General features: G+C 35.9%; 1 protein-coding gene across 4 annotated transcripts in view; it reads left to right on the top strand.

Annotated features, from left to right (window-relative positions):
• Positions 1 to 15,149, top strand: part of LOC147067447 (uncharacterized) — a 36,065-nt gene that overhangs the window by 12,362 nt on the left and 8,554 nt on the right. For 3 of the 4 annotated variants that reach the window (XM_085953977.1, XM_085953976.1, XM_085953975.1), the window contains exons 9-15: positions 1,104 to 1,807; positions 1,923 to 2,010; positions 2,102 to 2,211; positions 7,017 to 7,173; positions 11,432 to 11,545; positions 11,931 to 12,125; positions 12,942 to 13,073. In XM_085953977.1, the coding sequence (XP_085810103.1) occupies positions 1,104 to 1,807; positions 1,923 to 2,010; positions 2,102 to 2,211; positions 7,017 to 7,173; positions 11,432 to 11,545; positions 11,931 to 12,125; positions 12,942 to 13,073 (1,500 nt within the window). The remainder of the gene's footprint in view (positions 1 to 1,103; positions 1,808 to 1,922; positions 2,011 to 2,101; positions 2,212 to 7,016; positions 7,174 to 11,431; positions 11,546 to 11,930; positions 12,126 to 12,941; positions 13,074 to 15,149) is intronic. The other variant, XM_085953978.1, reaches the window with a different exon arrangement.

The raw sequence follows: 15,149 nt of genomic DNA, 5'->3' as shown, positions 1-15,149 counted from the left end.
TTAAAGTTAGAATTGCTTCCTCACGCACCTTATTCGCCAGATTTAGCCCCCTCAGATTATTTTCTGTTTCCAAACTTGAAAAAATAGCTCGGTGGTAAAAGTTTTGCCAACAGTGAAGAGGTGGAATCTGCGGTTGATGGCTATTTTTAGGAGCTCGACGATTCTCACTATAAACGGTATCGAAGCTATTGAACATCTCTGGAAAAAGTGTATCGACCTTAAAGAAGACTGTGTAGAGAAATAAAAATATTTTTTCCCAAATTTTTTGTGTTTTCTTTGTTAGGTCAGGTACTTCTGGGACTACCCTCGTACACATGTTACTTAATTCTGTTGGTTATTGCACGAAGACAGCGGGTCAGGGGTAGGATGAAATATCAAAACGGGACTGCATGTCTAATTTAGCTAACTGACTGCTTACAGCGGATATATTACAGTATTATGTATAAGCTGTATCTAATTGAGTGTTCCAATTATTATTCCCCATATTTGTGTAGACGTTTGGCTGTGTAATATCAATTTGTAGATTTATTTCAACCGTGACAACTTTTATTATTTTTTGGATCTGAGATAACTTTGTGTTATCATATGTATTCGCAGTGCACAAGGTTTATCTAAATTGCAAGTCAACACCCGTCAAATGAAAATGTTCAGTTATTGCAGTTGAATTTATCACGAGAGGTGCTATGCGTGCGTAATGCCACTGACTTTTGTTGATTGGCTGTCAAAGTGATGTTTGACTAACCTTTAACCGAGAAACATGACAGTTTATTTGCAATTAGGTATTGTAATCTTCCAATTTTGTTCAATTTGCAATATTGATGAAATCGAATTTATAAATATAATTCCACATAATAACGTCCATGGCAAGGTATAATTTACAATGATGTACAAATATTTTGCGTAAAATGTTAGCTTGTGAGATTATCTAGTTAATGTAGTCGTCAAAGGCACCGTTAATGAATGGTATTTTTGACATTTAATATCCCAGGATATGTAACTCTTGGAATCAGATTCATCATAGCATATTTATCCTGGTTTTTAATGTTTTGGTTACATTGATCTGCTAGAACTGCTGATGTGTTAATATTCGGTGTCAATTTTAGGTGTTAAAATACCCGATGAGAATCTCACACCACAGCAAAGGGCCCATAGGGAAGAACAATTGGCAACGATACGTAAAATGCAACAGATGCTTTTCCCGGAGTCCGGTCCCCACGGTCCTAACACAAACCCCATGATGGACCCCAATCAGAATCCAAATGAACAAAGCCCAATGAACAATAACCCTAACCAAATGCCACCAAATTCTAATGCCGGAGGGCCGGGCATGAATCCCAACATGGGATTTAACCCCAATCAGATGGGACCTATGGGACCGAATTGCCCGATGGGTCCTGGAAGTATGGGCCCTATGGGACCTAATGGACCCAACTGTGCGATGGGACCGAACGGTCCGATGGGTGGAAATGGCCCTATGGGTCATAATGGCCCGATGGGTCCGAACGGCCCCATGGGACCAAATGGACCGATGGGACCCAACGGACCTATGGGGCCTAACGGACCCATGGGTGGAAACGTTCAAATGGGGCCAAATGGTCCAATGTCGAATATGGGACCAAATGGCCCTATGGGACCGAACGGGATGATGGGGCCGAATGGTCCCATGGGATCAGGAATGGGCATGGGAATGGGCCCTTGTATGAAGGGGGGTATGAGAAATCCGGCTTGCGGAGGACCTGACATGAAACCTTCGATGTGTGGAGATATGCACATGAACAGACCTTGCTCAGGGCCTGGACCCATGGGAGTGAGTATATCTTATATTGACATAATTAATAACACAATTAAATATATAAAATGATACGTTTTTCAACGGTACAATCATAGTTTAATTTAATATTAATAATGTTTTCTTTGTTTAGCGAATGGGTAATCCCATGGGTGGAATGAAGCCCTGCATGATGGGTGGACCAAGGATGATGCCTGGGGCCAACATCAACTCAATGAACGGTAATAATTATAAAGCATCATTAACTTATTAATTAGTATTTCAATCGTATTACGATATGTTTATATTGACATTTGTTGAACGTGTCATCAGGTGGCATCATGATGGATGGGGGAGGTATGGGAGAGTGCGGAGGAGGGCCGCCTGATCATCACATGGGACTCGCGCGACCTATGTGTGATGACTTCCCGCACAGCAGAAATGTGAGTGGCTTGATCATTGGTAAAAAAGGCAATATTATGTAATATTAAGGTGAATTAATACTATCGATCGAGGGTACCATTTGATGGAATTTGAATTTAAATTCTAAATTCTAATAATTGATATAAGTTTGGATTGGAGTCATTTGTGACCCGGGTTTTGCCTTTTACCGTCTTCAGGCACTATGCGCACTCGCAAATGGCAAATGCAGTCAATTCCTATTTATATAGTAACTAGCTGACCCGGCAAACTTCGTACCGCCTCAGAATCAATAATCTTGTGTTAACTTATTAGCTGAATTAAATTCAGTTTTTTATTAAGTTAAAATGAATACTCAAAATGAATAAGTTCAATAAATGTGCAAAAATCAAATCAAAATGAAAAGTATTTTAATTATATTGAACTGTACACACTGTACACATACGATGACCGCGTGGTTTAAGCGCCGGTCTATAGTGTCGAGGGTTCCATGTTCGAATCCTGGGTCTGGTAAGTTCACATATTGTAATTCAATTTCAATTCAATGATGACTACCGAGCCAACCTTCAGTCGTAAATTGTGCGGTGGCAAGCCAGGCAGATCCAATGAGTTTAAAAATTCAGTTGGATAGTTGGTTGCTTCGTCTTCGTTTGTTACACAGTCGATAGATTTGAAGGAATGCAGTGGACCAACGATTTGATTTTGAATTGTGAAGTTTAAATGATCCACATCTTTGTTCTTTACCGCAAGAATGCTCGTTCACTCAACCAATTGTCATGTTTGTGATTAGCAATGATGTTCGGTAACACTTTGTTGATGAGTTCGTCCTTAGTTGAGACGAAATTGGAAAAATTCAGCGGAAACGAAATCAATCCGCTCGATTCATCGACAGGAACACGGCCGTTACCGATAGTCAGCAATTACTTCAAGAAATCTTCGGCAGATGGATCGTTTAGCAATGCAACTCGCATATTTGTCATCAGCTGAAGTGTCTTCACATAGCACCAGAGTCGATGATTTGAGGCAAGCATTTATTTCATCAGCAGCGGTCGATCTTGGAATGACAGGTAGTGTTTGGCGAAAATCGCCAGATAGTAGAATCATTGCGCCTCCAATACTTCTTGAGTCATTGCGCAAATCTTTCATAGTTCGATTGAGTGCTTTTAATGCGCGTTTGTGCGCCATTGTGCATTCATCCCAGGTGATGATTTTACTTGCTAACAAAACTTTGGCCATTGCTGAGTATTTCGCAATGTTCAATGTCGGTTTTTCAGTCGGCAATTTCAACGTTGAATGAGGTGTTCGGCATCCTTCTAACAACGTGGCCACTATCCCAGAAGAAGCAACTGCTACAGCATTTTCGGATCTCGCACGAACAGTAGCCAAAATCAATGACATGAGGAATGTCTTCCCAGTTCCATCGGGCGCGTCGAGGAAAAATAAGCCACCATTTCCATCATCAATTGCCTTCATTAACGTATCGTACACTTCCTTCTGTTGAGTGTTCAACAGTGGTACATTCGTTCGAACTGATTGGTTCAATGCATCTCGATCATATTCACGATCACGTTCCAATTCTCGATTGAAAGCGTCGCTCATTCCACGATGTGGCGTTGGCATTCCTAACTTGACTAAAAAACTGCCGCACATGTTTGAGGTAACACATGTATTCGATCAAAAGCAAAGCCTGGTTATGTATCTCCTCATTCACTTCGAGATCGGGATTCCCTGAACTGACACAAATTCGATGTAAAATGTCTTCTGACATGTCATCCTTTTACTTGTTCCACAGTTCAGGTGAATTCGATGGGAAGCATGTCGAAATAATGATATCAAATAATGTGCGTATCTGACTTGGAGATGCAGAAACAATTGCTTCAGCGATTGTCATATCCCAATGAGTATCGTTTTCAAGCAAATTGAGCTGTTGACATGAAGCACGAAATGTTGGGCACACTACACCATTGACAGTTAGACATTTCGACTATCATTCTTTCTTTTGTTTGTTTGTTTGTTTCTTCTTTATTGTTTCTGTCATGTATCAGAGATGGCGTTGTATACGGATTTAAATTTTTTGTGATTTTCTTTTATTTTCGAATGCGCGAGGTTTTCATCGTTCAAATTCATCGATGTCAGTCAAAAGCCTTTCCATACAAAATGTATGAGAAAATGAATTTTCGGCTCTATGTTACGACCATACTCCCTGGATAAACGTCAGATTTCTATATTGAATACTTGAAAGCATCTAAGCGTCACTTTTTGAGCATAGACAATCATCGGAAAAATTGCTATTATATGGCTTAGGCGCTATTATAAGCGTAGACAATAAGAACAAATATAAAAATCTTTTACAACGAATAAAATAATTCAAACATTTTCAATTACCTAATAAAATTCGCCGTTTTCAAAAATCAGTATAGTATATTAGAGTTCGCATATGCATTTCATAAAATTTTAATAATTATAAAGTAATCTTTGACACAAAGACACTCGTGCTTAAACCTTCGTCTAAAAACGCTCTGAAAAGGTAGGTAAAGCCTCAATTACATTGAGCTTCTTTACGAGCTGTTTATTGGCGAATTTACAGGCAGATTATAAATTAGCCAACAAACAGCTCGTAAAGAAGCTCAATGTAATTGAGGCTTAAGTATGCAAAAATAAGGAACATTTTTCAAAATAACGTTATAGATAACAATATTTTTTGTATTAAAATTTTCCGTGTTACATAACTAAACGATATTTTTATTATTTCAGATAATTTCGACTCAAATTTAATCAATAAAATAAGAAATACGAGTGAAAATGGCTTGAATTGTTCTTATTTACACTTTGATTAGTGATTGTTTTTATAAGATAATAATATTTATCCATAGTCAGTATTCCGTATTTAATTTATATTCATTTAATTAAATGTATAATAAATAAAACAGGCTCCAGTTTATGATATTTAATATTTCGCTTCCACAAACAAATGGCCCGGTCAAATAGCCTCGATAAAACGGCTCACACTGATTGAAATTAAACGTCACTGGTTTTCATTAAAATGCCACTTTTCCTGCTTAAAACTTACCTTTCGGCATAATATACATATCATAAATATGCATGAAGCGTGTTATCTTTCATATTAAATATTAAACCAAACTAACCTCGTATTTTTTTTAATCTTAATTTTCTCGGTAATGCGTTAATACGGAATACTGATTATGGATATAAATATTACAATCTTATAAGAACAATCACTAATCAAAGAGTAAATAAAAGCCATTGAAGAAATTATAACAATGTCGTTTAGTTAACACGGCTCAATTTTATATATCAAATATTGTTTTCTATAACGTTATTTTGAAAAATGTTCCTTATTTTCGCATACATACTTATCTATTTAGAGCGTTTTTATGTGAAGGTTAAGGCTCGCACAAACCAACGCGAATATTCACCAAGTACCCCGTCAAAATATCCCAAAAAAAGCACCCGCCATCGGTACGGAAGGTCCGGTCAAAAGAGTCTCAAAAAAAGCCTATGCCGCTGTAATGCTCTCTACTTACCTGTTGTTAATGAACAAACGTGACATTTATTCACGCAGGGGATCAAAAGATACAATGAAAGCCATCAATTTGTCATATATTTGGCTATTTTTTGAGACTCTTTTGACCGGACCTTCCATATCGATGCGGGTGCTTTTTTCGGGTTATTTTGACGTGATAAATGCGAATGGATGGCAGTGTCGGAGCAAATAATTGTATCAATGATAATATAAAATTATTGATATATTATTTGAATGCTCGATACCGAAACGTCAAACAATCGCAGCGCTCCATATTGAACTTTGTAAGATAATAACTTAATTCCCTTCCGAAATCTGAACGTCGCGTGCTCTTTCCCGTAAGCCAATACGAGCTTGATTGGCGAATAATTCGCTTTGGTGTGTGCACGAATGTTTTAGGTTACTTTATAATTATTTAAATTTTATGAAATGCATTGGCGAACTCTATTATGCTATACTGATTTTTGAAAACGGCAAATTTTGTTAATTTAAAATGTTTGAATTTTATACTTACATTGTAAATTATTTTTATATTTTTACTTATTGTCTACGCTTATAATAGCGTTTTCGCCATATAATAGCGATTTTTTCGATGATTGTCTATGCTCAAAAAATCTCGCTTAGATGCTTTCAAGTATTGACTATAAAAATCTGACGTTTATCCAGGGAGTACGGTCGTAACATAGAGCCGAATTTTCTTCATAATTTATTTTTTCCGTGATTTATCCAATGTTTTAATAGTTATTCTGCTATTCGGGGCGGAGACAAATCCAACAAATCAAAGATCATAAAAATCGGTCCAGCCGTTCTTGAGTTATAAATGGTGTAACTAACCCGACTTATATATAGATTTATATATATAGATTTAATACAATAAAAGAAGGTATTAGTATCTAGTAAGCAAAGAATCAGCTATAAAAATGAATATTTTTCAATATGATGTTTTGAATATCGATGAGACTGAACATTTTGTATATCTTTTTTCATACTGGCAATATCATTGAAATAACAATCCTAAAAATTAAACAAAAATATTTACAACTATTCAGCGTTTTTTTAGTTATTATGTACAAACAGTCATTACGTCGAATTACGAACTAGAAAATGTATGACAAAAAACCCTTTAAATGAAACGCTGCCAATTTGGTTTCTAATCACCAATAACCAAGACCAGGTGCTGTTTTGTATGAATATTTATGAATCCTATGGGGATAATTGCGAATTAACCTCAGTTTTACTGTATAAGCAACTTCATATTTCCAATATTTCTATTTGTATCTGCAGATGCCCATGCCGATGGGTGGGGGTGGTGGTGTGGACGTTCACAAACTGGGAATGCGGAGTCCAAGGAGTCCAGGCGGGGCCGACCTCGACTGGCAAAAGCTTCATCATCAGTTCTTCGACCATGAACACAAACCCAATATGGACGGTGAAATGGGGGGTTTGTCTCTTATCAAATTTTAATATGGAAAACAATAAAAATTTCGATGGGATGTATGTTTTTTTATATATTATATAATGTTGGTGATATATCTCAAACTTCTGAATGTAGCAATGTCACACTAGTATATTGGCCAGATTACATAATAAAAATTTTATTCATTAGAAATTGTGGCCATATAATTGAGGCGCTGAGTCGCTAAAGTGGCTCCTGAGGGTTTTTTGAGTTTTGAGTAAATCACGAAAAACTGTTATGGATAGTGTGTTAACTTTATGTGTAATTTAAGTGGTTTTGTATCTTCCAGGTTAATATTAAAAGTAAAATAAAACTTCAAATTCAATTTATATGCGGCAATATTCCAAATAAATGCATTTTAATTGTCCAGAGAGCAGACTTGAGTCACCCGCTGTCGCAAGGAGCAAAATTTGTTACTCACGTTTTGACATCCATGTCAATAGAGTCGAATTTGGCACTTGCGGGGGAACGTGGTCGGCCGGAAATGAACGCTCAGTAGCGGCCCGTATTTATTTCAATTAATATAGATATTTTAGAATTTATTTTGCCAAACAAATATTTTCTAGCCATACTTACCTACTAGATGGTAGATCTTTTTTTACGTTGCATCTATTTAGCTTTTAAAGTGGTATACATACATACATAAAAAAACATTTTTTCGGAATAATGAATCATTGTTTATCAATGAGCGAGCAGCAAGCAAGAAATTACAGAAGTATACAAAATAAAAGAATAAGTGATTTCTGGTGATGATTGGAAATAAGTTGATTAAATAAAATATTAGTACAGTATAATCTCGTTAACTCAAAATACAGGGGTCCCTAAAAATTTGATTTCGAATAAAAGATAATCGCCATATACTAAGTTTTTCGAAATATTTTTTTTTCGTAACTTGTATGGGGACTATTAAGTAGGTAACAAAAAATAATTTTAATCGGTGTTTACTAGAGTAAAGCAAAAAAACGAATTTGATGATGTTGTAAGTCGAAACATGCGTCTACTTTTAACTAAATAAATACATCCCAAAAAGTATGTTTTTAAACCAAACGCAATCCTATAAGTAATCATATCAACATGTTAGTCATTTCCCATGACTTATTGAAATTATCTGAGTTGGTCTATGGCATAAACCTATATAAAGGTAGCGCAGTGCCCAACCAAACCTATAACACGGGTTATCAGCATTTAATATAGATATGTATGTAAATATATAGAAAGACCTTTAAGGCGGTTATGTTAATTAATTTATCATAATTATGGATTCGCTTAGAAAATCGTCAAGTGATTCAAAAATAATGTTCAATTAATAAGGGTCGGGTCCCAACAATAATATTTTTTGACACAAACTAAAATTATGTTGAAATTTTTTATTTAAAAATCTTAATTACATCACGCTTAATGTTCAATATTTACGGCATACTTAAAAAAACGCATACAAAACTAAAAATTAATATGTGACACCACTGGATTATTCAAACAACTATAGCAAAAATTAATGTTTGGAATGCCCATTTTCAAATACTTTTCTTGGCGTAACGCATTACATTTCCAGCCAGCTGGATTTCTCAAACGCTTCCTTGATTCTCCTGGTTGAGATTCCCTTACACTAACTAATGAAACATCCATTATTAATTAATAAAAACAATCAAACAGACGAAGCAAAATCACAACTTTCTTATTGCACACACGTGACCAGTTTGACACGATTGTATAGAGAATTTAAAATACGTTTAAAATCAGCATTTGAATGGCGGCGTCTGATTGGTCGGCTATGAAGAGACAATTTAGCTACTCGTTATTTTTTCAAAGAGCGCGCTTGGTGGCTCACGTCAATATTCATTTTGATTTTTTGAAGAAATTGGAAGGAATTTGAAACTCTCAACTGGAAAAGTTGGTAGATCTATCAATAGAGCTCATATGTACATTCAAAACTAATTTTATCGAAAAATCGCCAGGAGCCAGTTTAGCGACTCAGCGACTCAGCGCCTCATATATACATCGAACATATATGGAATCGGTAGAAGATTGCATTCGTGAAAATTCCAAATCGTTTTGGGATTATATTAAATCATTAAGAAGGGATGGCGGGTATGCCGATTCTATGAGTTGGAAAGGCGAAGAGGTGACCGGACATGGAGTGGCAGAAGCATTTGCTGGTCACTTCAGGTCTGTCTACACAAGTAGTATTCCTTATTTGGATGTTGCCTCCACGTCGAGACAGCCATCATGCGGTGGCCAGTCCATTGATATTTTTCCAGTTGAGAGTGATGTGTTAAAATTTATTAAAAAACTAAAAAATACTCTCTTTGGAACCTGATAACGTCCCTACATTTTTTTTAAAGGGGTGTGTTGATTTTGTCAAAGGCCCACTTGCATATATATATAATCTTACAATGGAGACAGGTATCTTTCCGGAAGCGTGGAAGATGTCGAAGGTTACTCCAATCCATAAGAGTGGTACAGAGTCATCAGTGGAGAATTACAGGCCAGTAGCTGTTCTCTCTACACCAGCAAAAGTTCTTGGGATTATCATGCACAACATGATTTCTCCAAAAATTGAGTCATTTATAATAAATGAACAGCATGGATTTAGAGCAGGCCGATCAACGGAAACTAACCTGATGGTATTTACTGATTATGTGTCATCGGCACTGGATAGAGGCCACCAGGTTGACTGTTTTCTTACAATGACTTCTCAAAAGCATTTGACAAAGTCGATCATGATGTCCTGATGGAAAAACTCCAATTTATTGGATTGTCTGATCGATTTTTGAAGCTATTCGGGAGTTATTTTAGGAACCGTCAACAATACATATCGTACGGCCTTTATCAGTCACAGACCTTTTACACATTTTCTGGTGTCCCTCAGGGCTCAACTTAGGGCCGTTGCTGTTCATGATTTTTATAAATGACATAGCATTGGTAATAAAAAATGCTATGTTTTTGTTGTTCGCTGATGACTTGAAACTCTTTTTGGAAGTTGTCACCTTGGACGATTGTCGTCAGCTCCAACTTGAAATAGATAATATATTAGATTGGGGCAGGCGTAACAAACTAGAATTCAATATTGATAAATGCAATCTTTTGTCGTTTACCAGAGCCCCAAAAGTGATGTTTTTCCAATACTCGATGCATGGCAGAGTTCTGTCACGAATATCATCTGTAAGGGATCTTGGCATTACGTTTGAGAGTAAACTGACATTTATTAGCCATATGGTTACCATTTGTAACAAGACACTTAAAATTTTGGGCTTCGTCATTCGTACTTCCCGGGTCTTTTCGGATGTTACGGTATTAAAATTTTTATACAATTCTTTGGTTTGAAGCAGACTTGAGAGTGGGTCTATTGTTTGGGCACCGCATCAGTTGAAGTATGGCCTTATGGTGGAGAGGGTTCAGAAGAAATTCTTGAGACTCCTTTACTTGAGGTTGTATGGATACTATCCGTGGCTTTATTCAACTGACTTTCTCTTAGGCATGCTTACATACTGCAGTCTGCAATTTAGAAGAAATCTTTATTTAGCCTACGTATTTTTTTTGACTTATACGAGGTATAAATGAGAACTCTGCCATTCTGGGCAGTGTTGACCTGTGTGTCCCTGATAACTATCTTAGAAATTGAGAACATCAGTTGTTTATTCTCCCAAGGTGCAGAACCAACCTGCCACTGGCAATGCCAATTGGGAGGGCGATAACTATGTTCGAGGAAATTGCTTCGGGTGTTGATATATTCCACCTACGTGAGATGAGTATAGGTGGACGTTATTTTATAAATTCTTAAAATAGGGTCTGCTTAACTCACCCGGTGTACTTCCTTGTACATATCTAATTTATATTTTTTGTATGTACATATTTCAACATACTACCTATCTCTATACTGATCTATCTCTTTTTTATGTAATACTGTTTTATATTTCTTTGTTTCTAAATGTCATGTTGTGAACGTCTTAAACTTATAATTGGTAATGTCCACAATATGTTAAAAATAAATAAATTGAAATTGAAATCTCATGCGAGATATATCAATAGAATAAAATATACATTGGTACTACATATTATTTCTCCTTCATCTTTTATATTGATATACGATTTACATTGCAATTAGTGATTGATAAGTTATGAATATGACACTCATAGCATTACCAAGAAAATTAAGCAAATTGTAAGGAGTGCAGTGCACTTGTACGATGTTTTATTATTATGATATTTTTGACACATAATTAATTGTATGCAATATGCATAGGTGGTCAGGTGAAGTCTCCATGCAGTGAACGAGGCGGTGTGTCGTCCGGTGGCTGCCTACCCCCTCCTCCCTATGGCGCTTCCCCCCTTCATAGATCTGCCTCTGTACCTATAGGTAAGTAATCCACAACATTATTTAAGTCATCGAATCTTTAGAGCATATTGTTTGTTATATTGCAATACCTAAATACTTTATAACTAATGAATCAACAATTTTGTTCATTCAAGATTTTTTCCAAAAAAATGTTTTATCATTCATCCCTAAACTGATGAAAGGATTGGTGGAAGTTCACATTTGTGATGAGGTTGGTGTTAATGTAAGCCCTTTGAAGAATTATGAATGTGACATGGTAATGGACCCCAAAGATTGAAGTATACTCAGCAGTTCCTCACTACTGTTAAAATAGCTATCGATGACATCGATGAAATATTTTAGTTTCAGATGTTTGTATCCACCCGAAAGCCTGCTTAAAATTACACATTTGTTTCCATTCAACCAGCTACCCAATCTCCGAGTCAATGCTCAAATATCCAAATGCCCATGTCGGCGGAAGCGTCGCGGGCCAGCTCTGCTCTGAATAGTCCGGCCGAGTGCGGCGGCCCCCAGCGACCTCCTCCCCAGCAGGGGCCCCCGGGACAGGGGGGACCCAACTCCCACAAAGGACTTCCCAAAAACCCCATGGACGGAGGACCCGGTCAGTACAATAACCTAATGTTTCGTAGACTCATTCAAAGGAATGGAGGAGTGGGGGGGATGTAGAGGAAATTGATCAAGTAATTTTTAGATTTGTCTTAATTTTTTGCCTGACGTATAAAATATGTTGAAATAAAATTAGAGATCTATTTATTTGTAATGTTATACTCACGTAGAAGTAATTTTATTATAGATGTCGATTTAATATTTATTTAAATTCCCCTATTACGGAGCCTCAGTCCCCCTCCTCTTCCATATTTTTTTATTCTTACCGAGAAATGAAAATTTAAATTATTAAGGATTTGTTGCGTATTTTTCTATGGCATGAATATTATTTTAAATATTGTTTAATTTGCTTTTTGGCCTTTTTTAATTTTACTAGAAGCATATTATTTTTTTAAATCACACCCACAATACTGTTGTCATCTTAAAATGTACAATATTTTATGTTTGAATATCAATTTCTATAGCGATGATCATCTTTTATGGTGCTGTCATATTTATTTGATTGCATATCTCAAGTATTTTTTAAGGTGACAGACATTTTTCACTTTTAAAATATTATTTAGTAATTTTTATTTTGTTTTTTTTCTTTTCCGTTTTGTGTGTGTGTGCCTGTGTGTGTGTTGCCCCTTCTTCGCTCGTGTGCCGGCCACGTTTGAACATCTCTTTCCGCAAAATCGTCGGCCCGACTGCGTCGCTGCAATCAACGGTGGACGCTGTCCCCTCTGGAAAACGATATATGAAATCATATGCGATATATTTTTGGTGATGAAACAAAATGTGGCGTGTTGCGTTGAATGGCATGGTGGATCAGAAGAGGGGCTGTTTGTCCGGACGCTGCAGTGCTTAGCGGCGCAGCAGCAGAAACAGCAGGGCAAGGAGAAGGAGGCCAACCTGATGCCCGTGCCCTCTCCGCAGAAGATACACTACCTGAACACTTTCGAAGGTAACGGAAGAACCGCGTGGAGTGGAACTTTCCAGGACAGCCACAGACCCATTTTTTGATGCTCACTCACTCCTATATACTTCACAACCTTTTATAATGACAATAGTGGCAAAACTCGAAACATATTGATCATGTAATGCTTTTGTAGACTAGAATAGTAATATGAGAAATTACTAATTATAATTATTATTATGTTACATAGTGCGAGTTGATTTAGTATTTCATCCATAAAGTGATAAAATGATAACTTAAAAAAATAGCGACACGTTTACATATTATATACCAGGGATGGGGCGAACCTATGGCACGCGAGATGATTTTGCATGGCACGCAAATGTTTTGTGTTAAAGAGAAAAAAAAATAGATTTATAATTTAAAAGATATTTTTTTTACAAAAAGTTTTACAAATACCTAAATATATATTATATAATATTAAAAATGCGTATTTTCTTCGTTTTTAATAATATTTTTACCAATAATATTTATCAATCGATGCGCAAACGAAAATTATGAAATTTATGCATAAATAACATGGCATTGTATAAAAAATATCAGGCAGCTGATACTCTTGAAGAATAAGCCTTATAATCAATTTAAATTGCATAGATGGGTCCGTAGGCTTTATGCGTCACACATAATAATATTATAGCACTGACCTCATCAGGCGACGGGGTAAGCCGTGTCGCGAACCTCCGATTTTGATCATTTTACAATGCTTGAGACCACTGTAGCGAGAGGATGCCTCATCTGATCCGAGAAATTTTTATGTCTATTTGTGCGTAAAGAACCAAACTAAGTAGGTATTATAGTAATAATATTCAAGAACTCAAATTACTTGTAATTTTAGACCTTTTTTAAAATAATCCTTATAACTATTTTTTCCTGCTCGACTACTCGAAAAACTGTTCGGCACGTTACAGTAAAAAAGTAATATTTGGGAAATTTTGGCACGTGTACATAAAAAGGTTCGCCATCCTTGTTATATACTATGCAATTATTGGTCCTGTAATCGTAACCAATGTTCACATGTTCACTTTTTTCTTTTTTTTCTAAGTTTCTATCTAAAGAAACTGAATATTTTCAGTTTATTCTGAAATTTTCGAGTTGTTCTTTTCGTTTCTTATTTCATCTACTTTCTATAATCATTTACTTCTTAGTCCAATAGGCAGTTTTCGCCACTGAGTGTTATTAGTCGTCAAAATTAATATGTGCCTAGATTAGAATTAAATGATGCGCCAGTTCAAAAATCATGTGATAAGTGTGTCACCACTTTAGTACGGATAGTGCTATGTGCAGTCAAGATTGTATGTATGGTGCATCATTTGAACTAATTTATAGAAAATTAATGTTATCGCGGTAATGCTCTTTTTCTAGAGAAAGGCTGAATTAATTAATACACATTACCATATTAACGTAAATATCTATAATGATATCTAGGCCAAAAGTTTTTTTAGAAAATTTTTTGTATATTGTGTTGTATAATATATTCCACACAGTTCAATTTGATCGCAGCTAGTTTTTTTTTTTTTTTTGATGGAAATTGTCTGATTTTAAATATAGTTACCATACACCCCAATCCAAAGATACCGTAATTGGATTGTTTTTATGTAGACATGTGACCGAGTTTATAACATGTATAATAATGTGTACAACCGTCTAACTTGGCTCTACAAATGGACTTCATAGTAATAATTGTCAAACAAACGCTGGCTCATCATAGTTGTTTTAGTTGTAGTTTTTTTAACCTCATTGGCATACCATATATTATTAATACGCCGACCAATGAATGCTCTCCGAACGGTCAGAAATTATGTATGCATCAAATCTATACGAATTTATTATGGTAAATCAATGGTTGATAAATAATAAATATTTACTCAATCTTATAAATTAATAATAATTATATTTGAGGCAATAGGCACTATGAAATGAAATACTTATTGATTTTCTTTATAGGAGAGTGAGACAAGTTATGGGGTGGTTGTCCTGATAGGTACCAGTGGCCGGCACATAATATGTACATTATAATATTGCCAGTTGTGATATTATTATTTTTGTACTTTTAACTGCATGCCT

This window comes from Rhyacophila brunnea, unplaced genomic scaffold (genome assembly GCF_057557595.1).
Source record: "Rhyacophila brunnea isolate RB1 unplaced genomic scaffold, BYU_Rbru_1.0 scaffold_4, whole genome shotgun sequence".
NCBI lineage: Eukaryota > Metazoa > Arthropoda > Insecta > Trichoptera > Rhyacophilidae > Rhyacophila > Rhyacophila brunnea.
This window is presented reverse-complemented; position numbering and strand designations above follow the sequence as displayed.